Here is a 27,330-nt window from a genome sequence, read left to right as displayed (position 1 = left end):
GATGTGATCACGGGTGTATTCATTACACCGATTCCGTTAAACTGTGATAAACACAACTGAATTTGTCCAATAGAATTTGCAACTGTTGGACTAATGATTACACCATAGATAAGCTAGATACAGGCAAGAGTGTGCAAGGCAGTATTGAATGTGCACTGTCACCTTGGAGTCCTCAAATTTTTATTTTGACCTGTGCACCTACAGTGTAAACTTTCATTCATAGGCTAAGATGTAGCAACCTCATGATAGGTATAGGGAAAATGTGAGTATCATATATTAGCCGAAACCTATTGATGTTACATTGAGCTATTTATTTATTTTATGGCCATGGTCATAAAATAACTTTTAATATAATTGTACAAGGATGCTTTCATGTAAGTCTGTTACATATAGGTACGCTAATGAATCTGAAACAAAGGGAACCAGTGAGTATTTGGAAAGCACAGTATTCTGAACAAAAATATAAATGCAACATGTAAAGTGTTGGTCCCAGGTTTCATGCGCTGAAATAAAAGATCCCAGAAATGTCCCATACGCAAAAAAATATTACTCACGTTGTCCAGAAATGTTTTAAATCCCTGTTAGTGAGCATTTCTCCTTTGCCAAGATAATCCATCCAACTGACAGCTGTCGTATATCAAGAAGCTGATTAAATAGCACGATCATTACACAGGTGCACCTTGTGCTGGGAACAATAAAAGGCCACTAAAATGTGCAGTTTAGTCACACAACACAATGACACAGATTATTTTGAGGGAGATTGCATTTGGAATACCAACTGCAGGAATGTCCACCAGAGCTGTTGCCAGAGAATTTAATGTTAATTTCTCTACCATAAGCCATCTCCAACATAATTTTAGAGAATTTGTCAGTACGTCCAACCGACCTCACAACTGCAGTTCACGTGTAACCACGCCAGACCAAGACCTCCAAATCCGGCTTATTCACCTGCGGGATCATCTGAGACCAGCCACCCTGACCGCTGATGTAACTGAGTATTTCTGTCTGTAATAAAGCCCCTTTGTGAGGAAAAACTCATTCTGATTGGACCTCTGCCCTCCCAGGCTCACCCATGGCTGTGCCCCTGCCCAGTCATGTGAAATCCATAGATTAGGGTCTAGTGAATTTATTTCAATTGACTTATTTCCCTTATATGAACTGTAACTCAGTAAAATTGTTAATTGTTGCAAGTGGTGTTTATTTTTGTTCAGTATAAAAGCCCCAACTTGGCTATTTTGTTCAGAGTTTCCTTGGTACAGTTCGAGACCAGAAATAAATAATTTCAACTATTACTTTGGTAAAAAGGGTTAGTATTAACTTCTCACTTACAATATTTTATTACCCAAAAGTGATTTTTCAATTTATATCCATGTGTGTTATACAAGGATCAATACATTTTAGATGAGAATCATACAACAGACAAACCAAAAGGCATTGGGTTGTTGGAGAATGTATCCCTTTTTAGGAAACTATGTTTTACAAAACTTTTTTAAATCAACTTATTACAAGTTATTACAAAAATAATATTAAAATACAATAATTTATGTAGAAGAATGTCTTGTGTTACAAAAAAAGAGGAAGTTTTAATAAAAATGGCGGAATCAATGAGACATCCCTTTGCAGTTAATTCAGAGCTGGTAAGATAAAACACTTGTGTCCAAAAATCCAGCCATAAATACTTAGTATCACTAAATAATTGAAACGTTCTATATTCACTGAGCAGCTTCAGAAAATAAGTGTGCCCATAAAAAAACAATAATATGACACTCACTATTGATTGGTGCGACAGGGTAGCCTAGTGGTTAGAGTGTTGGACTAGTAACCGAAAGGTTGCAAGTTCAAATCCCCGAGCTGACAAGGTACAAATCTGTCGTTCTGCCCCTGAACAGGCAGTTAACCCACTGTTCCTAGGCCGTCATTGAAAATAAGAATTTGTTCTTAACTGACTTACCTAGTTAAATAAAGGTAAAATAAAACAATGGGGCTCAGTGTCTAAGGCTTGGCGTCTGATAGGATTTATGAACTGCAGTGCTGAATTGGTTCTGGTGTGCTCAAATACCTCCTTCACCAGGGTCAGAGTGAGGGCCATGATCACCCTCTCCTGATGTAGATGGTCCAGCACAGGGCCCTGCTTCATTACCCACTCTACCTCCAAGACTAGGTGTTGCCTCCACAGCTGAGGAACACAGACAGAAACACAGCACACATTGAACCAATTACTTATGGATTGATCTTATACCCACAACCCAGCACTAGATGCCACTGTAGGATAACCCCCTGGGGTTTCAAGTCACAGCAGCAACAACAGAATCGCATACTATGACGTGGACATACATTCCTAGACATAAACATGGTATGTAGTTCTGAGCAATAGAAATAACCCCAATGGAATACTTCTGCAGCTTGGGCCATCACACTAAACGCAAGCTGATGAGCTATTTCAATCAACTCAGCAGTGATGCCTCTCAGGGCTTCGGCCTCTGCAGGGTTCACTGGAGGGCAAAGAGAATGGAACGCAATCATACTGAATATGAACAGTTGTCAAGTATTGACATTTTAATGTCTACAGCAAAGGCGGCCGGTGGCACCTTAATTGGGGAGGATGGACTCATAGTAATGGCTGGAACGGAATGAATGGCATGGTATCATACCATTCCGTGTTCTCCATTCCAGACATTATTATTAGCCGCTCTCCCCTCAGCAGCCTCCTGTGGTCAACACAGTGTCATTTAGAATTACTTTCACAACAATGGGTCAACGCAGATGTGCCAGGTCCCTGTCACCCTAGTATAGTAAAGCTTCCCTGTAGATGTAGCTACAGCAGTAGAAGAACTTCCCCTTTTCTAAGGCACCCAGCTGAGGATGGATCTGCTACCGTGTTTGCTAAGCACATAGAGGTCGTTCTACTTCAAAAAAGGCGTAAGAAAGAGGATTGACTCCCACCATCTCAGATTATTATGAAATGGTTTGTTGTTACTAATCCTGCAACATTATTTTGTTGAAATAACATTTAATCTCTGAGAAATTAAGCTCATTGATTGCACCCAAATTGCCCGTTTTAAAGTATAGGATTCATAAAATATTCAATAAATATAGTACCTAACATCCAAAATATTTTTCTAACAATTTAACCCCAGCGACAAATATACAGTATCAATTCTCTGTCTGACAAGTAGTATGGAGCTGTGGCTTAGTCTTTAAAAATGTTTGACCTAATAGCAGGAACAGCACCATCTTGTGCTCAGAACCTGGTAATATCAGGATGTAGGATGGGACAATAACCTAATAACTTCAATGACTAATGTCTCTGAACAGGGGAAGAAACATCACCAAATTCCCTGGGAATTCATTACATAGGATGAAGAAACAATACTCTGAGCCGCAGGTCCATACTACTTGTCAGACATAGATAATTGATACTGTATACTCGTTGTTGGGGTAGAATTGGCGTGGGGTCTGGGGGGGTCCGTGGGTGGCCTTTGACCTTTTCTTTGGATTACTCATGTCTTACTCATTGTTGGAAAAAGTTTGATCAAAATCAGATGTTTGGTACTATTTTTATTGAATATTATATGAATCCTATAAATTAAAATGACCCATTTGGGTGCAATCAATTAGCTTAATTTATCTGAGATCAAATTATATTTCAACAAAATAATGTTGCAGGAATGCTGATCTTGCCTGTTTCTAACTACAGAAACAATTTCAGAACAATCCGAGTTGGTGGATGTCATGGCTTGCATAAACGACATGGAACGACACATAGACCAACAACTTGACCTACCAGTTACCTATATTCGGTTTGTTGTGTGCTTACTTTATTCAGATTAAACCATGTACAAACTTGTATTGGTCAATCAAACCCATATTTATTCCCCTGTCATATTTACAGTGCCTTGCGAAAGTATTCGGCCCCCTTGAACTTTGCGACCTTTTGCCACATTTCAGGCTTCAAACATAAAGATATAAAACTGTGTTTTTTTTGTGAAGAATCAACAACAAGTGGGACACAATCATGAAGTGGAACGACATTTATTGGATATTTCAAACTTTTTTAACAAAAACTGAAAAATTGGGCGTGCAAAATTATTCAGCCCCTTTACTTTCAGTGCAGCAATCTCTCTCCAGAAGTTCAGTGAGGATCTCTGAATGATCCAATGTTGACCTAAATGACTAATGATGATAAATACAATCCACCTGTGTGTAATCAAGTCTCCGTATAAATGCACCTGCACTGTGATAGTCTCAGAGGTCCGTTAAAAGCGCAGAGAGCATCATGAAGAACAAGGAACACACCAGGCAGGTCCGAGATACTGTTGTGAAGACGTTTAAAGCCGGATTTGGATACAAAAAGATTTCCCAAGCTTTAAACATCCCAAGGAGCACTGTGCAAGCGATAATATTGAAATGGAAGGAGTATCAGACCACTGCAAATCTACCAAGACCTGGCCGTCCCTCTAAACTTTCAGCTCATACAAGGAGAAGACTGATCAGAGATGCAGCCAAGAGGCCCATGATCACTCTGGATGAACTGCAGAGATCTACAGCTGAGGTGGGAGACTCTGTCCATAGGACAACAATCAGTCGTATATTGCACAAATCTGGCCTTTATGGAAGAGTGGCAAGAAGAAAGCCATTTCTTAAAGATATCCATAAAAAGTGTCGTTTAAAGTTTGCCACAAGCCACCTGGGAGACACACCAAACATGTGGAAGAAGGTGCTCTGGTCAGATGAAACCAAAATTGAACTTTTTGGCAACAATGCAAAACGTTATGTTTGGTGTAAAAGCAACACAGCTCATCACCCTGAACACACCATCCCCACTGTCAAACATGGTGGTGGCAGCATCATGGTTTGGGCCTGCTTTTCTTCAGCAGGGACAGGGAAGGTGGTTAAAATTGATGGGAAGATGGATGGAGCCAAATACAGGACCATTCTGGAAAACCTGATGGAGTCTGCAAAAGACCTGAGACTGGGATGGAGATTTGTCTTCCAACAAGACAATGATCCAAAACATAAAGCAAAATCTACAATGGAATGGTTCAAAAATAAACATATCCAGGTGTTAGAATGGCCAAGTCAAAGTCCAGACCTGAATCCAATCGAGAATCTGTGGAAAGAACTGAAAACTGCTGTTCACAAATGCTCTCCATCCAACCTCACTGAGCTCGAGCTGTTTTGCAAGGAGGAATGGGAAAAAATTTCAGTCTCTCGATGTGCAAAACTGATACATTTACATTTAACATTTAACATTAACATAACATTTAAGTCATTTAGCAGACGCTCTTATCCAGAGCGACTTACAAATTGGTGCGTTCACCTTAAGACATCCAGTGGAACAGCCACTTTACAATAGTGCATCTAAATCTTTTAAGGGGGGTGAGAAGGATTACTTTATCCTATCCTAGGTATTCCTGAAAGAGGTGGGGTTTCAGGTGTCTCCGGAAGGTGGTGATTGACTCCGCTGTCCTGGCGTCGTGAGGGAGTTTGTTCCACCATTGGGGGCCAGAGCAGCGAACAGTTTTGACTGGGCTGCGCGGGAACTGTACTTCCTCAGTGGTAGGGAGGCGAGCAGGCCAGAGGTGGATGAACGCAGTGCCCTTGTTTGGGTGTAGGGCCTGATCAGAGCCTGGAGGTACTGAGGTGCCGTTCCCCTCACAGCTCCGTAGGCAAGCACCATGGTCTTGTAGCGGATGCGAGCTTCAACTGGAAGCCAGTGGAGAGAGCGGAGGAGCGGGGTGACGTGAGAGAACTTGGGAAGGTTGAACACCAGACGGGCTGCGGCGTTCTGGATGAGTTGTAGGGGTTTAATGGCACAGGCAGGGAGCCCAGCCAACAGCGAGTTGCAGTAATCCAGACGGGAGATGACAAGTGCCTGGATTAGGACCTGCGCCGCTTCCTGTGTGAGGCAGGGTCGTACTCTGCGGATGTTGTAGAGCATGAACCTACAAGAACGGGCCACCGCCTTGATGTTAGTTGAGAACGACAGGGTGTTGTCCAGGATCACGCCAAGGTTCTTAGCGCTCTGGGAGGAGGACACAATGGAGTTGTCAACCGTGATGGCGAGATCATGGAACGGGCAGTCCTTCCCCGGGAGGAAGAGCAGCTCCGTCTTGCCGAGGTTCAGCTTGAGGTGGTGATCCGTCATCCACACTGATATGTCTGCCAGACATGCAGAGATGCGATTCGCCACCTGGTCATCATGATAGACATACCCCAAGCGACTTACAGCTGTAATCGCAGCAAAAGGTGGCGCTACAAAGTATTAACTTAAGGGGGGCTGAATAATTTTGCACGCCCAATTTTTCAGTTTTATATCTTTATGTTTGAAGCCTGAAATGTGGCAAAAGGTCGCAAAGTTCAAGGGGGCCGAATACTTTCGCAAGGCACTGTAGGTGACTATTTTACCGAGGTGTGTTTGAAACTGAATGTGAAACCTTGCTGTCACTGGTTTAGTCATTCAAAATGAGGAACACTTGTCAAAACTAAGTGAATGTAACTTTAATGGAAATTTAAATCAGATAGGGCCCAATTTCAACATAGAAAATGAAGCCTTTCTTATGCACATCTTTCCTATTTACTTCTCAGTAGTTGGTATTCAGACTTCCTGAAGGTGTGTAATGGGCTTTGCAGACACCTGGTTCCCTTGCACGCTGAATAAATGTCATTTAACCACTGAAAACCCTCTCACTTGCTGGCCACCAGATTTTCTTGTGGAGTTTTCATTCAATAGGGTTTTCAGTATATTTATCTTAAGCCACCCCTTTAAATACGGTGTACCTTTAATTATAATTTTGTCGACAGACTAGAATACATGGAGAGAACAGGTTCATTTTTAAAAAAATATTTCACCTTTATTTAACTAAGTAGGCCAGTTGAGAACAAGTTCTCATTTACAACTGCAACCTGGCCAAGATAAAGCAAAGCACTGCGACAAAAACAACACAGAGTTACACATAAACAAACGTACAGTCAATAACACAATTGAAAAATCTATGTACAGTGTGTGCAAATGTAGAAGAGTAGGGAGGTGAGGCAATAAATAGGTCATGGAGGCGAAATAATTACAATTTAGCATTAACACTAGAGTGATAGATGTGCAGATTATGAAGTGCAAGTAGAGATACTGGGGTGCAAAAGAGCAAGAGGATAAGTAACAATATGGGGATGAGGTAGTTGGGTGTGCTATTTACAGATTGGCTGTGTACAGGTACAGAGATTGGTAAACTGCTCTGACAGCTGATGCTTAAAGTTAGAGAGGGAGATATAAGACTCCAGCTTCAGTGATTTTTGCAATTCGTTCCAGTCATTGGCAGCAGAGAACTGGAAGGAAAGGTGACCAAAGGAAGTGTTGGCTTTGGGGTTGACCAGTGAAATATACCTGCTGGACCGTGTGCTATGTGTGGGTGTTGCTATGGTGACCATTGTGCTGAGATAAGGCGGAGCTTTACCTAGCATAGACTTATAGATGACCTGGAGCCAGTGGGTTTGAGGACGAATATGTAGTGAGGGCCAGCTAACGAGAGCATACAGGTCGCAGTGGTGGGTAGTATATGGGGCTTTGGTGACAAAACAGATGGCACTGTGATAGTCTACATCCAGTTTTTTGAATAGAGTGTTGGAGGCTATTTTGTAAATGACACCGCCGAAGTCAAGGATCTAGGATAGTCAGTTTTACGAGGGTAAGTTTGGCAGCATGAGTGAAGGAGGATTTGTTGTGAAATAGGAAGCCGATTCAAGATGTATCTTTGGATTGAAGATGCTTAATGTGAGTCTGGAAGGAGAAATTACAGTCTAACCAGACCCCTAGGTATTTGTAGTTGTCTACATATTCTAAGTCAGAACCGGTACAAGAACCAGAACGGGTTCATAAAATAGCGATCAATGAAAGAATGCCATCAATGCATCTTTGTCTCAGTTTCAGCACCATCTGGTAGACTTATAAATACTCAGATCTTGTAGATTATATAGCCACATTTTAGGGTTAGAAAAGTATATATGAATCATAAAAAAACAGGTTTGGAGAGCCTTTATACACAAAATGTATTGATGAATAAAAAAATACAGTGGTTTGATCATCCTGAAAGTTGCCATATTCAAGTTCAATCCATGACATATTGGAAGGTGGAAAAAAGTGTGCAATAGGGGATGAACAATAGTCCTATAAATCTTCCCTAATTCTCACTAATCATGGAACTGTATGACAACGGTCCAGTCGTTGTGAACGTGTACCAGGCTCCAGGTTTAAGCTGCTACGTGTGGTCTTGGTTCCATAATGATTCAAATAGGCTACATGTCCCAAATGATTGCACAACATTAGCCTAATATGATCCACTAATGCTAGCGACCCTCAGGAACAACTACACAGACGTGATAGAGGAAAGAAATGTCAACGGAATGGAATGATGTGAAATGTAAGTTACAAATTGAAGAAAAACAACACTAAAGTGGTATTTATAAATGTACAGTATGTGAGTATTACTGATGTTGGCTCCAGATAGTGACTAATATTCAACATGATACAAATTGTAAAAAAGAAAGAGAGAAAATCCCGATCATAGGCTATAATTAAAAACCTCGTAAAGCACATACATCATCTGGGCAGGTTCAGCCCTACAGAAGCCTATAGCTTGGGTGTCCAAATTTCATCCATGCATATGAGGGCAAACAATTTTGTAATAGCACCGCTTTTTATAGCCTATTTCACTGTGGTAAAGAGGCCACAATATATGTCATGTTGATGTGATTGATATGCAACTAGACATGGACGTTTAGAAGACACTGGTTGTCTTCCAAGTTGGGAATTGAGGAAGTATCGCCAAGTTAAGGTTGATTGAAAATTCTCTGTGCTACGCCAAACCGTACTTAACCTGTAATGGCTAATGGAGCATCACATTAGCCCGTAGGAAAGAAATGTGGCCACATCAGAACATTTGAGAAAGAGCCAGAGTCTAACTCGGACATAAATGGTAGACCTAAACACTGCCTAATTTCCAGGTGAAAAGCAGCCTTTTATTGTAAAGAATGCACACGAACACTTGAATGAGAAAAGGCTGACATGAAAACTGGTCAATTAAACATGAACTATGGGTGAATAACTGCTTATTGTAAGGTCTACACAATGTCTCCCCCTTGTGGGAGTAAGAATACTTTGGTAACTTTATGACCAGAATAGTTTTTTGTTGTTGTTGGAGAGGTTAATAATGGGATGGAAATCCTTTTGAGTTACATATCCTTAGGAAATCTTATATTAGCATAACAAGGTTGTTGGTTGAAGTTGATGTCTTTTATCTCTTTGTTCAATTAATGTCAAGCATAAGGCTATTTTCCTGTATTGCAAATGCTTTAATGCAGACTTTTACTTTCCACAAGAAACTCATGCTTGTTCTTCCGATCTAGCTTTTTGGAAAAATCTATGAGATAACGATATTTGGTTATCATATGGCAACAACCACTCTGCAGGTGTAGCAGTTATAAGAGGTGCATTTAAAGGGAAGGTCATCAGCAGTAAGACTCACCACTCTGGACATTGGCTAATTTGAACAGTGAAATGTTTTTATTAGGGAATATTTATGCATCCAACAACAAAAAAAACAACAGGATTTTATTTCAAGAATTTGAAGAAGAGATTAGAGTTAAAGGTGTATTTCAGGATATCAACATTTTTAGGCGGAGATTTTAATTCTGTATCTAATGTGATGATTGTATTTGATATTTGGAGATCTAAATATCCTGATAAAAACGACTTCACTTGGTGTAACAAGGACATGTACAGACAGTCAAGAATTGACTTCTGGTTGATGTCTAATTCATTAGATGACAGTGTAGTCGAGGTATCCATTGAACCATCAATTCTTACTGATCATAAAGTTATATTGCAAACGCAAATTGAGTTATTGTAAATGCAATAGTAGACTGTTGGAAGATGTTCGTTTCAAGATGGACGCCAAAGATATTATACAAAAAAAATGGAGGAAAGCCCAACCATTTAAGTCTTATGGGAAATATTTGGAATATTGAGAAGTATGAAATAAGACAAACAGCCATGAAGAGAGGTAAATAAACCTAAAAGATTGAGGGAAGATAAACTTGTTAAGGAAATCCTTTCTCTAATCTCTGTGGAGGACCTTGATGAAGAAGAAAGGGTCAGTTATTCTCTTTACAACTAGAAATGGACCGTGTGTATGAAGAGAGAGCAAAGGGGGCATTTGTAAGATCAAGAAGGAGATGGTTGGAGGAAGGTAAAAAGAAAAAAAACATCTGAATGTTCCTATATTCATAAGCTTAATATAGATGGCAAAAAAATGACAACCCCAAAGATATTTCAAAATATTTTTTAGGATTCTATGGTAATCTTTACACCAGTAATGCCTATCCTACTAGTGACATATCTGCCTTTCTAGACTGTCAAAGAATATGCTAAATTCATAGACTTCCAAAAGTCTTGCCATGATTCTATTTCTACCAATGAAATAAAAAAAATGTATCAGCAAGTTAAAAAATAACAAATTTTCAGGGAATAATGGCCTTATTAGTGAATTCTATAAATATCTTTAAGAAGGCAATTGATGTTGGGGTCCTACCTGTTTCTTTGCCTCATTTATGTTGTCCCCAAACCAATTCAAATCCTATTTGATTGGTCACATACACATGGTTAGCAGATGTTAATGCGAGTGTAGCGAAATGCTTGTGCTTCTAGTTCCGACAATGCAGTAATAACCAACGAGTAACCTTGGTAACGAGTAACCTAACAATTTCACAACAGCTACCTTATACACACACGTGTAAAGGGATGAAGAATATGTACATAAAGATGTATGAATGAGTGATGGTACAGAACGGCATAGGCAAGATGCAGTAGATGGTATAGAGTACAGTACATATGAGATGCGTAATGTTGGCTATGTAAACATTATATTAAGTGGCATTGTTTAAAGTGACTAGTGATACATTTTTTACATGTATAGCAGCAGCCACTCAATGTTAGTGGTGGCTGTTTAACAGTCTGGTGGCTTTGAGATAGAAGCTGTTTTTCAGTCTCTCGGTCCCTGCTTTGATGCACCTGTACTGACCTCGCCTTCTGGATGATAGCGGGGTGAACAACAGGCAGTGGCTCGGGTGGTTGTTGTCCTTGATGATCTTCATGGCCTTCCTGTGACATCGGGTGGTGTAGGTGTCCTGGAGGGTAGGTATGTTTTACCTTTGTCACCATTTAGTTAGCTAGAAAATACATAATTAAACCAATTTGTTTAGTATTGAATCTTAATTAAGGCTCTGGTTTTTGCAGATGCAGGAAGTTACGACTGTTCCCGAATTATGTTATGATTAATAAATTGACTGTTTATAGATGTGCCCCAAATTCCTAATGAGTTCATTGTTACATGATTAATTCAGTCAGGTAACAATGACACATAGTTAGTTGATTAGATAAATAACAGTCATCAGATGAATGTTAAAGTCAAGTCACGACAGATATCACATGGCCCAGGTCACCTGCAGAGACATCACACAGAAACCACAGATGGTAAGTCCATGATGCAGTTCAGCGTGCACCAAAGCTAGGAGAGAAATCATGAGTGGATAGTTAATGAAAAGATAACAATTACCGATTCTATAAACCACTTCTGTTGATGGACCTCTGTCCTCTTCCTCCTCGCTCTCACCCTCTTCACCCACGCGAGAGAGTTGACAGAGGAAGAAATGACCTAAAAAACAAGAGTAGGGTGAGAGAGTGGTAACTGATGAGAAGTTGCGTAACTTCTTGCGTAAAATAGACAGAGGCCAGTCTAATCAAAATGAGATAATAGTATTTATTCTCGGAGCGAGCTGCCATGTAACCACGAACAACAGTTTATATACAAAATATGACGTCACAGGTTATAAAACGTCCTTCCTCCCAACAGTTCAAAAGTTTACTCCCACCCCTTCTCTCTCTCACTCCAGACACACAGTTAAATCGAGATTAAACTCCTGAAGTCTGCATCCATCACCATTCAGCAGACAGTTCCAGCTAATGGAAAACCTAAGAAAACACACACTGCCTTATCTAAACATCCCAGAGCTAAGTTGAGTCAAATTTCAGACTCTCGATGTGCAAAACTGATAGAGACATACCCCAAGCGACTTACAGCTGTAATCGCAGCAAAAGGTGGCGCTACAAAGTATTAACTTAAGGGGGCTGAATAATTTTGCACGCCCAATTTTTCAGTTTTTGATTTGTTAAAAAAGTTTGAAATATCCAATAAATGTCTTTCCACTTCATGATTGTGTCCCACTTGTTGTTGATTCTTCACAAAAAAATACAGTTTTATATCTTTATGTTTGAAGCCTGAAATGTGGCAAAAGGTCGCAAAGTTCAAGGGGGCCGAATACTTTCGCAAGGCACTGTATCTGTACAAACAGTAGGACGCAAGTATAAACACCAAGGGACCATGCAGCCGTCATACCGCTCAGGAAGGAGATGCGTACTTTGGTGTGAAAAGTGCAAATCAATCCCAGAACAACACAAGGAACTTGTGAAGATGCTGGAGAAAACAGGTGCAAAAGTATCTATATCCACAGTAACACAAGCCCTATATCGACATAACCTGAAAGGCCGCTCAGCAAGGAAGAAGCCACTGCTTCAAAACCGCCCTAAAAAAAGCCAGACTACGGTTTGCAACTGCACATGGGGACTGGTGCACTTCACAGGAGGGACTGGTGCACTTCACAAAATAGATGGCATCATGACGGAGGACAATTATGTGGATATATTGAAGCAACATCTCAAAACATCAGTCAGGAAGTTAAAGCTTGGTCACAAATGGGTCTTCCAAATGGACAATGACCCCAAGCGTACTTCCAAAGTTGTGGCAAATAGGCTTAAGGACAACAAAGTCAAGGTATTGGAGTGGCCATCACAAAGCCCTGACCTCAATCCTATTGAAAATGTGTGGGCAGAACTGAAAAAGCATGTGCAAGCAAGGAGGCCTATAAACCTGACTCAGTTACACCAGCTCTGTCAGGAGGAATGGGCTAAAATTCACCCAACTTATTGTGGGAAGCTTGTGGAAGGCTACTCGAAACGTTTGACCCAAGTTAAACAATTTAAAGGCAATCCTACCAAATACTAATTGAGTTTGTGTAAACTTCTGACCCACTGGGAATGTGATGAAATGAAAGCTGAAATCCTTCTCGCTACTATTATTCTGACATTTCACATTCTTAAAATAAAGTGGTGATCCTAACTGACCTAAGACAGGGAATTGTTACTCGGATTAAATGTCAGGTATTGTGAAAAACTGAGTTTAAATGTATTTGGCTAAGGTGTATGAAAACGTCCGACTTCAACTGTACATTGAATGTTAATATTTTGAACCTAGGTTACATATCTTTACCTCCTGTTTCAGGAAGTGATGTCACTGAGTACTGCCCCTATGTATTGGACCTTTCACCCCCACCTGGGATATGGATGCCTGATGAAGACTTAAGGGCAAACTTCCACAGCACCATGATCTGCTCCCCAAAGAAGCGGATGAACTGGAACATGCAGCCGGCCGGGTGGGTGATCTGGAGGGGGAAGAGAGGGATGGACAGAATGCTAACTTCTGCCCAAAATCTCTCCTTAACATCGGAAGTCTGATTTACATGCACATAACTCAAGTTATGACATATCTCAAAATGCACAAACGCACCTAAACCAATCATTGAATTGCCAATTATCCACAATCAACAACAACAACGGGGCGGCAGGGAGCCTAGAGGTTAGAGCGTTGGACTAGTAACTGAAGGTTGCTAGATTGAATCCCAGAGCGGACAAGGTAAAAATCTGTAAATAAGAATTTGTTCTTAACTGACTTGCCAGTAAGATCAATGATCTAAGTTCAAGTGGCCATCAGTCCTGACCTTCATCTCTGGGTGCATGCAGCGGTTAATGGCTGGGACCCAGTAGCTGGTTGGACAGGCAGTGACCAGTCCGTTCCCTGCTGGGTGCAGCACAGCTTTTTTTATCCTCATAGAAGGCCTCCAGAGGAGAGTACGAGCCAAGGCACTGCAGCTGGTGTCTGCATGGAGAGACACACTGATTAGGTTAGATAATATCCTGTAATTAAAACTAAACACTTTCTAAATGTTGACTGCCGTCGGCATCTCAAGCATAACACTGGTGAGAAAGAGATTATTATCGAAGACTCAACACAGCATGGTTTGATTGGATTAAAACTGGGATCCTCCCTGGGAACTGGATCAACATAGGCTAAGTCTATTTGTACTGTATAAAGTCAAGCCAAACCCCTTAAGCAGATACACATATCCAGCTCATGGTAGAGATACAGTCAGTTCTTTATGCATAGCCAATGAGATGAGATAAGCATCTGAAGATTCAAGCAGAAAGACAAGCATTTCTGAGGGAGACATTCAGGGTTTCTTCCATTTCAATGATTACATGCAAAGACTGCATATAAATGGATTCTAGTGACGGTGGTGACCATGACTCGAGGCTTATGTTAAATAGATGAGAAGACTGAAAATACGGACGAAGGACAAGAGGAATGGAATGAGGGGAGGAATGTGAAACAGGATGGATAAGAGAGAGAGAAAAGAGGAAACAGGGTGATAGAGGATGGACAGACAGACAACAGTACTTACCTAACCTGGTTCTCCAGGAAGTGCATGTAGTGATATAAGAGGGTGTAAGAGGGAGACAGAATACCCACAGACTTCATCTGTGCCCCTCTCTCCAACTCACTCTCAACGGGCATGTTAGCAAAACAGGCCAGCCCAAAGTAGCAGCCTTTACGGAAATATCTGCAAAAAGAAAATAGACATGGATGTTTTGAATGTATACAACACACAAGGCTGCTGAGGGGAGAACGGAGCATTTTAATGGCTGAAATGGAGTAAATGGAATGGTACAATTCCATATTTGCCGTTCCAGCCATTACTATGAGCCTGTCCTCCCCAATTAAGATGCCACCTGCCGCCTGTGATACAACATCATCCAGATTAATGATAGGGCTCTGATTGTCTGTCAGTAACACTGTTCATTCAGGTGGCGGAATAGTTTTACATGAAGTCGTTGCCGATTCTGTGTGAGCCGCTGGCCATTGACTTGAATTCCACTCCGTCAATATTCACATCTTGGGGTAAGCACCATTCCACCATGTTACCTGCCATTGACACACACAAACACATAAACTTGAGTTTCCAAACTGTACACTTCACTGTGAGAGAATGAGATTCATCCATTATGTCTCCATCTTTGACCGTCCACATTTGATCTTACATTCAATTTCAGCTAACCAGAAAAGGGAAGTTGAGGAGAGTAAACAGTAATACTGGTTTCCCAAGACTCCAAGAAAGCTTTCCCTTCTCAGAGATCTTTGTCAAGTGATTTCTGCTATGTTTGTGGTCCTGTCTGGCTCAGTTGGCAGAGCATGGTGCTTGTGTGCCAGGATAGTGGGTTTGATTCCTGGGACCACCCATATGTAAAATGTATGTACGCATGACTGTAAATCACTTTGGATAACAGTGTCTGCTAAATGGTATATATATTGCTATTCAGTGGTGTAAAGTACTTCAGTAAAAAATACTTGAATGTACTACTTAAGTAGTTTTTGGGGGTATCTGTACTTTACTATTGATATTTTGTACAAATATTACTTTTACTCCACTACATTCCTAAAGAAAATTATGTACTTTCTACTCCATACATTTGCCCTGACCACCAAAAGTACTTTTGAAGCAGGACAGGAAACTTGTCCAATTCACATACTTATAAAAATCCCGGTTCATCCCTACTGCATCTGATCTGGCAGACTCACTAAAAACAAATGCTTAGTTTGTAAATTATGTCTGAGTGTTGGAGTGTGCCCCTGGCTATCCGGGGAAAAAAAGAAAACTGCGCAGTCTGGTTTGGCTAATATAATGAATTTGAAATTCTTTATACTTTTACTTTTCATACTTAAGTATATTTTAGGAATTACATTTACTTTTGATACTTAAATATATTTAAACCCAAATACTTTTAGACTTTTTCTCAAGTAGTATTTTACTGGCTGGTATCTTTACTTTAACCCAAGTATGAAAATGGGGAACTTTTTCCACCACTGTTGCTATAACCACTGAGACATCCAGAATATTTCAAACTGTACAAGTGGGTTTGAATGATCAAATGATGGAGCAGTGCAAGGGGTCGGCAGAGTTCGTTTTATTTAAGTGGGAAACCCCTGCCCTCAGACTACTGTATTACTCAATTATCACATTTTAATGACATATTCTCATGATCTAAATTTACAGAGCTTGTTGAAACTTATGATGGCAGAAAAAATAAATAATTCGGCAAACTGGTAAACAAATGCTTGCCACAACACCTGATTTGGGTATCAACATACTGGGTCATATTTGAATAGTGTAGATAAGCAGAGCTGGGAAGTAAAAAACAGTAGACATTTCTTGCAATGTCATGTGTGCACTTCCATGGCCTGAGTCAGTACCCCACTGTGCCCAGTAAGGTAAATAGCCCGCGTATTGCTCTTTCTCACCTGATCTTGTGTCAAAGGTTACCACAAACACAGACACTATTTGGTCATTTTTCTCCCATCCCACTCGTTCTTTCAGAGATATTCCAGTGTCGCCATTGATGGGACTGGGGACATCCCATGGACCAGTGTGGTCAGGGCTATGACTCCCGTTCAAACTGGGAACAGCGGTTACAGTTGCTAGACCCCCAGATCTGGTGCTCCAGCCTATGTCAGGCGCGGTGATGCCCTGAGAACAGCCGTCTGGCGGACTCGATTCCCATCCATGTTCTTTTGCTGGTGATATATATATAATTGACCTGTTCACCAGATGTGCTCCCTGTTCCAGACCTGCTGTTTTCAACTCTCTAGAGACAGCAGGAGCGGTAGAGATACTCTTAATGATTGGCTATGAAAAGCCAATTGACATTTACTCCTGAGGTGCTGACCTATTGCACCCTCTCCAACCACTGTGGTTATTATTATTTGACCCTGCTGGTCATCGATGAACATTTGATCATCTTGGCCATGTTCTGTTATAGTCTCCACCCGGCACAGCCAGAAGAGGACTGGCCACCCCTCAGAGCCTGGTTCCTCTCTGGGTTTCTTCCTAAGTTCTGGCCTTTCTAGGGAGTTTTTCCTAGCAACCGTACTTCTACACCTGCTTTGCTTGCTGTTTGGGGTTTTAGGCTGGGTTTCTGTACAGCACTTTGATATATCAGCTGATGTAAGAAGGGCTATATAAATACATTTGATTTGACTTGATATGATTGAGGGTAGGAGAGAATGGGGTGAGGACATAAGACGGTGTGTGGAGAGATATATAGATAATCGTTTTTATTCAATTTTAAGGATATATACAGTTGGTTCAAAGGTACCATCATTCAGTGGTAGGGTGGGGGGCAGGGGTGTATATCCCTGATTTCAATGTAAGCTCTTAACTGATTATGTGTCAGTGTATGCAGCTGAGTGGATGGCCATGATTCTAGGTTTGAGATGGGTGGAGGAGGTGAAACCACTTGGAGTGGTGACCTGCTCTGATTCGGCTGCAGTGTTGAGTAGTGTGAAGACAGACAGGTCGGATAGGGTAGACTTGCTTGTGGAGATGACGGTGCTTTTAATGGAATTGGAGAGAATGCTGTCCAAGTCAGCTCTACCTAGTTTCAGCACCAAGAAATGATGCTGTCTGACGGCCCTGCGCTTCACCATTTCCACTGACCCTGCCCAGTGCAGCCGGTCTCTGTCAACGTGAAAACGCATCCTCATGTTTTCCCCACCGCCTGTTGGTGTCGTGTGCTACAGGGGTGAGATGGTGTAGCTGAAACACACACACACACACCAATACAAATCCCCACATATTTGTTTTTCAGATCTCATTACAGTTTGTGTTTACTGTCTATGTCACTGTGTGCTCTTTGTCGATGTAGTTTCCCATGATTCTCGTGTACTCCTCACATAGTGTACTGTTGTCCAACACCTCTATACCTGGGATAGGTGTGTCTGTGCCTGAGTTCCGCCCCTTCTTCTACGTCAATGTGGCAGACATCGCTGCCCTGGCGACAGAGATGTCGTATGTGGCCTGTTAGTGTGACCTTAAGCTCTGATTGATAAACGTAAATATGTTACGAACCATGGTGTGTGTATGGTAAGGTCAATGCAACGTTGTGTCTCATTGTGTCTTAAGGCACCACCGAGATGATATTTGAGGAGAAGAAGGAGCTGTATGACGTATACGTTGATAACCAGAATGTGAAGACACACAGAGATAGTCTGCAGCCACAGCTCCGGCTGAACGGGGCCGACCGGGAGAAGTATAGGAAACTGAGCGAACAAAGGTACACAGGACCCTGATAAATGGTGGCAGACATTTTGAAGAGATCATGATGACAACGACCATTCTGTTATATCTTTTCAGGCAAATGCTGCTTTACACTCAGGAGGTGGATGGAGACTGCGCATCAAATGAGGAGGACCTCTTTATCCTGTGAGTGTGTTTACATTACAGTAACCAACAGCATCTTTTCTAGTTAACTAAGAATAGTCTGGAGTCTTCATCAAACACTCTTACAGAATGTCCTCTGTTCTCTCCAATAGGTTTTTCATGGAGCGGAATAACCGTAACTTCCAGACTCTATCGGAGGTGGAGGCGAGTGCGGACCACACCCTAACTGCAGAGCACGTGGGAGCCATGGGACTGGACCCCCAGGCAGACCGCACATTCCTGTGGCCTGTTCTCTCTTGGTCCTCTGAAGACACTGCCTCCTTCTCTTCCTTCCCTGGCTTCCTGCCCAGTCAAAGGCCTGCAGTTCTCTCTCTCTCTCGATCTCTAGCCCGGCTCTGGGATATAGCTGACTATAGCCAGTGTTCACTCCGTGACAGCTCACCTAGTAAACTGGGCCGCAATGATAGATGATAGATACTGCCTGGACTCTGCAGTGCTATCTGGCGACAATCCGTTCCATATTCAACAAGCACTTGTCTTGTTTTTCTGTTCGCTTGGAATCGGTTCTCTTCTCACCTGGATCTCTGCTTGGATCACCAGGCCTAGTCACTGGAGGTGGAACCATTGATCAATGTGCCTCGTTTGTACTGCTCCCAATACTATGGAGCACTGCTGACCGACAGAACCACGGATCAAGTACCCAGTGTGGAGTTGGATCATTCATTGTTCCTCCCACTTGGAATCTTCATTAAAACTCCATGGAAATAAAATTCTGCCATGGCACCAAGACCGTTTTTCTTAAATCTTTACAGAGGATTCTGCCTAACCATGTATGTTGTGTTACAAAATATGAGTGTGATTGTCACTTTACCATGACTTTGTTTCCCCAAAATTCTGCATCAGTTCTGCTAGAACTGAGAGTAAAGATCACGTGGTTTTCACTCTCTGTTTTCCTCTAAACATTTCATGCTGAAGTTGATCAATCATTTTCTGTATGAAAAAAAGGAGCAATGTGAATTTTTGCGTACTTGTCAAATTTCAATAATCAAGAAAGCTGATTCCGATGAGTCTGAGTCGCATAAACATGAAAACCTCTTTTGGTCAAATAGGAATACTGTTTTTTTTCATGATGTCAGCTAATCATACACATTAAAAGGGAAAGATGTATCATGCAGGATGTATTTATTTGAAATCATGCCCTTGTCCAAGGAGGTATTTCTTATGGAGCGGAGATGAAAGGAATATTTGTTAAATACTGTAACGTTTCAGTAAAGACTGCACCTGTTTGTCTGACCCTGGTCTAATTCTGACACTCACATGGCAGACTCGACCCAGCAAACCAAAATCGGTTCTGTGAATGTTCCCAGAACATTCGTTAGGCTGCGGCAAATATTTTCATAACACTAAAAACGGTACAGTTGTGCTGATGATCATACAATGTTTGAATAAAACATTATCCTGATGTTGCAAGAACATTCCAGAACACATTTTATCTGTACCTGGAAACCTAATGAGAACATTCGGATAATGTTCTATGGTGGTTGTTACAGATGTTGTGCACAAAATGTTAGTGAATGTTTGTGAACATTCCAAGGATATTTCATTTAAAACATTTTCAAAAAAATATATAAAAAATGTGGATGTTGTCATCCTAATGTTAGATAAAACCCTAACTATAACTTAATGGGAATCTTAGCTAATGGTCTAGGAATGTTAGATAAAACCCTAACTATAACTTAATGGGAATCTTAGCTAATGGTCTAGGAATGTTCCCGGTTTGCTGGGCAGTAACTTAAAGGGTTTAATTGTTCCATGATCACATTGAACATGTTTTCATTTTGCAATGTCACTTCTGGATAATGTGTTGTGTATTGTTTTATCAAGTTTCTTAATTTGATGTTTAAAATTCAAAAGGCACTCGCACATCTGAGCTATCTTTTTTGCAGGTGCATGGTAACAATTGGATAAGATGAGAAAAAAGAAGGGACCCGCACACTGCTCTTGCTAGTATCACTGCTCTTTAATAAGCTTTACGTATCGGCCTCACGGCCTTCGTCAGAGCTTTTTCATTTGATGTTTAAAATGGTCAACCTGGGAGACTTAAATGCATGTGATTCCATGACACAAACTGATCATGAATGCTGCACCACACCGCAACCTCTGGACTCGTGTTTGATGACCACACGATTATGTGTAAACGTATGTGTGTGCTGATTTAATGGTCCAATGTTCTGCCAGCAGAGAAAAGGTGCAGTCAGTAATCTTAAAGTCTGTCTGTCTCGGAGTGAGCTGGTGCTTCTCAAGTGGAGAAGCTAGCTGTGTACTTGAGTTTTAGTTTGATTCAATTGAGATCTGTTGCAGATTGAATTAAATCCACAGGTGTGCAATGAGTGCAGATACAACTCTAGTGTTATTTTCTAGTTGGAGCTAGGCAGCTGCAAGCTGTGCCCTGTCACTGTAACAAAGACCCCTTTGTATTCTTAGTTCTCTGGTGATGTCAACCCCAAGCATGATAGTGGGATTTACCCTCCTCTCTGGGCAGACATTCAGACCCCATCTGTTTTGGCAGAGGGTCTTCTTTAGCCCTCACACTATGGTTCTGCATTGTGTGGATAAAAATATATATGGATAGGAGCGCTGATATAGGATCAGTTGTACTTTTTTTTAGATCATACTGAATAAGATTACATGGACAGGGGGACTTGATCCTAGATCAGCACTCCTACTCTGAGACCCTTTTTGAATACAGGCCCTGGAGATAAAGTTATTTTGTTCAAATAGTGCTGGGAGACAGACTGTTCATTAAATGAACGGCTTAAGCCATTGCTCAATGACTCATAAAATAGTGTTGATAAAGACTGCACACTGCTTCCATTGGGTTCGACTGGTCAGTAAGTGTCGGCAATAGTGGAAATGTTCATTGAGGTTTTACTAGGGACAGTTTTGTTATAAAGCCTAATTAGTGGGTCATCTTTTAGTGTTGAGGACAGGCACTCAATCAAGACCACGGGCTTATTTGAAGTGGAAAGAGGCATCTACTGTATCAACGTGTTAATTGACACTACTGATACTAGTGATATGATTAAATGTACAGTTCTTCACACCATGACGACTTAGCCCATTTTCTTTGCTCTGTTTGTGTTAACCTGTTCTACCTTGTGCCCTTCGGCACATCCTGGGCATGCTACCATTTGTTTTACAGGTGTATCATGTCTATGAAGTAGAGAGTGTACACGACACAAACGGAATTGTATCAAACGCTTTCTTTGTGGAATTTGTTCACAGACCTGTACCAGCATTGGCTAATTGGAATGCATTTGTACAGTATGTCACCGCACTGAGTGTCAAAAGAAAGCATAATCTGTTGTACTTCCGCACTAATATGCAACAAGAGCGTTAACTTGCATAGCCTTGATCACAGCAACTGTAACGTAAACCTATACTCCCAACAACAGCCAACTACACAGCTATATCCAGAACCTGTGCTACTGTAAAACATGGACAGAGACTTCAGTGACGATAACCACTTTAGTAACTTGATCGCATGAGCCCCTCGTTTCCAAGCCAGTGACATTATACAGTACTTCCATTGTAAACACAAAACCATTTGTTTGTTTTCTCTGATGCTTGTTGGATTGTATTTGTGATAGCGTTGCCAATGGAGAGTGATTCTCATGCCGATGTATCTCATCTTATCATAGAGTACTGTACAATGTATCTCATCTTATCATATAGTACTGTACAATGTATCTCATCATAGAGTACTGTACAATGTATCTCATCATAGAGTACTGTACAATGTATCTCATCATAGAGTACTGTACAATGTATCTCATCTCATCATAGAGTACTGTACAATGTATCTCATCATAGAGTACTGTACAATGTATCTCATCATAGAGTACTGTACAATGTATCTCATCATAGAGTACTGTACAATGTATCTCATCATATACTGTACAATGCATCTCATCATAGAGTACTGTACAATGTATCTCATCATAGAGTACTGTACAATGTATCTCATCATAGAGTACTATACAATGTATCTCATCATAGAGTACTGTACAATGTATCTCATCATAGAGTACTGTACAATGTATCTCATCAGAGTACTGTACAATGTATCTCATCATAGAGTACTGTACAATGCAGACATTCTCTCTGCACATCTCTAAAGACTGTTTATTCCAATTGGTATTAAAAGGCAATAGAACACCGTGGACATCATAACTGAATTATTTAATAGTGTTACACATGATGAGAGTATACAGTAGTAAACTAGTCAGTTACACCAATACTCCTGCAGGGCAGACTTATACAGGCTGAGTTCAGAAATAGCAACAAAATGTTTGGTCTTTGTTACTGCATCATAGTTATCGTCCATAATTATGGCCATAACCATTCCAACTGAACATTTCTATTTCAATAACAATGAAATCTCACTGTAGACGGTTCCACATTGGTCCGGCTCTGTTTTATTGCTGTTTAGTGACAGTAAGGAGGCAAGTAGAGCAGACATACTCCCAGGTTGAGGTAGAAGTACAATACAGGGTCGTATTAGGGCATACCGTAGCAAAACATTTTACAACTGAAAACAAGCGTTTATTGGAAAAGTGAAGATAGACCCTCCCCGTTTCAGTCCGTTTGGTGCCAACTGAATACGACCCAGGGGTGTATTCATTACATCGATTCTGTTGCAAAACACAGTCTGTTGCAAAACCTTTTGCAACAGAAACCGTTTACTCCAAACGGAAAATATTTTGCAACGAAAACGAGAGTTTCTATTGGACAAATTCAGGTAGATTCCACCACATTTCATTCTGTTTGCTTCCGTTTGGTTCTTAAACGGTTTCTGTTTCAAGATGTAATGAATACACCCCAGGTGCTGGCCCTTTTGATCCTCCTCCCTATTCCTCTGTCTGCTGCATGTGTTGTCATCACAGTGCTTCCATCACTGGACCTGTGTGAGGAGCTGCTCTCTGCGCTCTGCGCTACAGAAGAAGTGCAGTTTCCGTGGCAACAGCGTCACCTCCACTGACATGGCCTCGTACTCCTCATTGTCAATGTTGTAGAAGCCAGCGCCTTCCTGTGGGAGGGGATACAACAGTAGGGAGAGGTCAGAGGTCATGGAGCAGAAGGACTGACCATATGTACATACGCACACACACATAAACAAAAATACATTTTACAAGAATACATTTAATTTGTTTAAGGGTTATAATGATCTAAACTACAAGACTGTAATGCATCTTGTCTATGACGTTTATAGTTCTAAGACAGCTGACCTCGGGCAGATTGAGTTGACATGCACTGGCCTCCAGTTTCAGTGATTTTCTTGTGAATGCAGTTGCATCCTCCATTTTTTTCTCTCTGCAATGCAGAAAATGCATCAGCCTTGACACACATGCTACATGAATAACAATTTGTTTATTTTAGTCGGGTATTACATTGATAATGTGACAAAGTGTATCTCCACAACTGCTCACCCAACAGTGATGAACTCTCCCACACTGAAGGAGTCTGGCTCCACACACACCAGCAGGGAGTCGTCTGTACGCTGAGGGGCAAACAAGGGAACACAGTTTTAACACCCCGAGTCTGTTGTAGTAGCTGCTATAGTGTAGTTTATTTTTTATTTTTTACTGACCGTCTGGACAGGGTTTTTGTTCTGGGTGTGGATCGACAGCTCTAAAGTAGACAACATCCTCTCATTCCATCTCTCTGGCTCCTCCGCTTTTGGAGGCTCTGCACAAACATTTTGTACTTTTTGTATTGTATATCGTTTTTTTTGTGGTGTTGTTTTCATTCCAACCTGAACACTTTAAAAAAAGTTGTATTATTTGTTTATATCTGTATTGTTGTCCATCACTTTCTTTTTTTTGTGTGCAAATAAATAATTAATAAACACAAAACCAATGTCATTCATGCTTTGTGAAACAGAAGATGCACAAGGACATTTAAAATGACGAAGTTTAGTGTTATTTCCAGACTGACAAACACAGAATAACACATCAACACACAGACAATGTTACCTGGAATAGGTGGGTACCAGTAATTTTTCAGTCTGTGGGCGATTCGGTACATTAGGTGGGGGCGCTGGGGCTTCTGTTCAGGCAGGTCAGGGGGGCGAAGGGTGGGTGCCAGGTAGGACACAGAGGCCTCACGTACCTGGGGCCACTGCTGGGGAGGTATGGGACAAGACAGCATGACACAAATGCATGGAGGAACAATTGAGGTCCATGGACACGGAATGAAAACAGTCCTGCTCTCACCCGTAATGTACTAAACCAATGAGCTGCTTTTGTCTTCAAGGGGCCAAGGTACCAATATCTAAGAGCGAAAACAACAGTATAAGATATTTATTTTTAAAAGGAGAAACAACTTTTCCATTACTATGTTTTGCACGTAAATGTTTCCATGACTTTACATGGGACTTGGGGAAAATAAGAAAATGGAAACATAAGCTATGAAGGGATCTTACTTTTTGATGGTGGCAGCCACATCTCTGAAGGCCCCCCACCGTAGACCAATTAGGGCAAACACTGGCTGGTCTTTCTCTCCCTTGATACATAAACCCAGAAACCCAACACAATGTTCTTCTCTTCCTCTCCATGCAGTTACGGTTATTCAATGGCGATTAAATGTAATAAAGATCTTTAAACACCAGACCCTCCCGGTCTCACCTTGATCTGCAGCACATCCAGGGGTACCGTTTCTCCTTGCAAGATGGACAGTGTCGCCGATGTGATGTGTCTGAAAACAAGAGGGGATATGAATGACAAAATGATTGGAGGATATTTTAGATAAATCAAGGAGGAGATCGTGCACAGTATACATTCTCAGTGAGAGATAGCATGTGTTTGGTTTGCACCTGAATGAGAGTGTGACATGTTTCAGTGGGATACTTACTTCACCTGATTGTCACTGAGGATGTGCAGACTCTCACTCAGGGAATTGTGGGAACCCAGAGGGATGAATCCTATGGGAGTTTTACTAAATGACTCCTATATTAGAGAGAAAAAAACAGCACAGGGTAGTAAGAGACACCTAAGCTGAGATGGTATTGCACAACATAAAGGAGCTTGTTACAGGTTAATACAATGATAATACACAACTTACTTGATCAGCCCTCCGCAGCAGACCAGTGATAACCTCTTGTAGAGTGCCATCCCCTCCAGCCACAATCAGCATGTCTGTTTGCTCCATCAGCTCCATCAATTTCTTCGCCTGGCCCTCGTAGTCTGTCTGCAAGAGAGAAGACACATGGTATTACACTATGTATAACTGTAGACTATAAAGGCTAAGAAATGTACGGAAACAACAATTGCACAGGGAAAGAAAATGATACCTTTACTAGTGTCACCTCCACACCAGCCAGGTGTAATATAGGGGCAGCATTCTTCTCAAATAAAGTATTGGCTTTCCTATAACCAGAGGGAAGAGCAAGACATATTAGTCAAACACAAATTACAGTAGAAATGGAAAATGGCTGTGGTGCAATAAACTGGACCTCTTGCTTATTCTCTTTGCTTGACTTTAGGGAACGTGACTGTTACCTCTTACTTACCCACTACAAGCTGCTGGGTTTAGGATGACAGTGGCTTTCCTCAGCTGCTCCTGTGGTGAAATCTGCTGACGTCCATATTCCTGCATTTGAGAATGGATTTTGGGGCATTCGAGTTGAATACAGTAAATGCAGGTGCATAATCCGTGAAAGCAGAAAAATGTAGCTACAGAATAATCAATGTCTCACCCTGGCCACCAGACAAGCTTCTTTTCGCAGCAGATTATCACTGTAAATAAATCAATAACAAACGATTGACGAAGAAAACAACTGATTACAAGACATCCTCATGTTATTCAATGTTGTTGGATTTCAATCATAAGAACCGTTCCGTAAGACCTTGATGGCTGATGATTTCTCAATAGCTACCAATTCGTGTGCATGTGCTCAATGATATTCATGATGATCTGTACTTGATCTAACAACCATACCATTCAATCTGAAAGAAAACGCTACACACCAGTGTTTACCATACAACCAGTGTCCACCGTATGACAGGGCACACGCCGCGACTGTGGACTTCTTCCAATGATTCCGCAGAGTCCCAAACACCTTCACAACCCGAGCCATTATCTTATCGTCACTATTAAATTGTCATTTTTAAAACGCTTTTTGTCATCTGTGTAAGCATCACGAACACTGTCCTAAAATACATCCTACCACAGCGGTCATTTCTCCATCGCTGTCAAAACCATTTCGTATGTTACACATGGGTGCAGCTGTCTTAATAGTCGTATGAAACAAAAACTCTTAGTATAAGTTCCTCTTCATTTTGAGTTTCATTTTGTGATTTTTTTTCTTCTCCCGTCACATACCAGCATAAACATAAATGAGGAACTGTAGAAATTTTAATTGAGCATGGAACACAATTTATTAACTTCAGTGCTTAGTTTATTGAAGAAAAACTAAATTTCCCATACACCGCTGAGGTCTAAAGCAAAAAGAAGACATCGCCTGAAAAGAAAATATATATATATAAATGTAATGTAAAAATATATGTATTTTGTGACTTTCCCCCTGCATTATTCAAATGTAAATAATCACATTATACACCGCATTGTATTTTTTACTCTGGCACTAAAGCCAAGGTGCGTCAGAGCCAAATCTCCAGAATTCGAGTTTAACCAGAGATATTTCCGAGGAGATGGAAAACTACAAATTTAATGTATTCTGCCTAATATGTACGTTGGCCATTTTGTCATCAGAGTGCCGCGCGGTAGTGCTCATTCCTTCAAAGAGTGAATAGGGGTCATTTGGGCACTGCCTTAAAAAAACAACATTAGCATAAATTTCGTGAACAAAGAAGTACAATATAACAAATATTT

General features: G+C 41.1%; 1 protein-coding gene and 1 pseudogene across 1 annotated transcript; both read right to left on the bottom strand.

The window, feature by feature from the left end:
- Window positions 1-1,628: 1,628 nt before the first annotated feature.
- LOC115108928 (DENN domain-containing protein 11-like) lies at window positions 1,629-17,762 on the bottom strand (annotated as a pseudogene).
- A 4,899-nt stretch (window positions 17,763-22,661) lies between these two features.
- LOC115109592 (acylglycerol kinase, mitochondrial-like) lies at window positions 22,662-26,726 on the bottom strand. The gene is made up of 14 exons (XM_029634675.2): window positions 26,466-26,726; window positions 26,195-26,234; window positions 26,009-26,088; window positions 25,790-25,865; window positions 25,561-25,686; window positions 25,351-25,445; window positions 25,125-25,194; window positions 24,923-25,002; window positions 24,714-24,771; window positions 24,474-24,621; window positions 24,089-24,186; window positions 23,928-23,998; window positions 23,727-23,811; window positions 22,662-23,527 (listed from the first exon to the last, which is right to left on the bottom strand). Exons 1-14 carry the CDS (start codon window positions 26,573-26,575, stop codon window positions 23,393-23,395), a joined length of 1,272 nt encoding a protein of 423 aa, XP_029490535.2. The 5' UTR covers window positions 26,576-26,726; the 3' UTR covers window positions 22,662-23,392.
- Window positions 26,727-27,330: the final 604 nt, after the last annotated feature.

This window comes from Oncorhynchus nerka, linkage group LG25, assembly GCF_034236695.1.
Source record: "Oncorhynchus nerka isolate Pitt River linkage group LG25, Oner_Uvic_2.0, whole genome shotgun sequence".
NCBI classification, from domain to species: Eukaryota; Metazoa; Chordata; class Actinopteri; order Salmoniformes; family Salmonidae; genus Oncorhynchus; species Oncorhynchus nerka.
The sequence above is the reverse complement of the archived record's forward strand: the minus strand, read 5'-3'. Positions and strand labels throughout refer to the sequence as shown.

Excerpts from the sequence above, each read along its gene's own strand:
- LOC115109592 (XM_029634675.2), bottom strand. The coding sequence starts at position 26,575 with ATGGCTCGGGTTGTGAAGGTGTTTGGGACTCTGCGGAATCATTGGAAG. Across the intron at positions 25,003-25,124 it reads TGGATGTGCTGCAGATCAAG|GGAGAGAAAGACCAGCCAGT; the intron begins GTGAGACCGGGA and ends TTATGTATCAAG. Across the intron at positions 24,622-24,713 it reads ATTGGTTTAGTACATTACGG|CAGTGGCCCCAGGTACGTGA; the intron begins GTGAGAGCAGGA and ends ATACCTCCCCAG.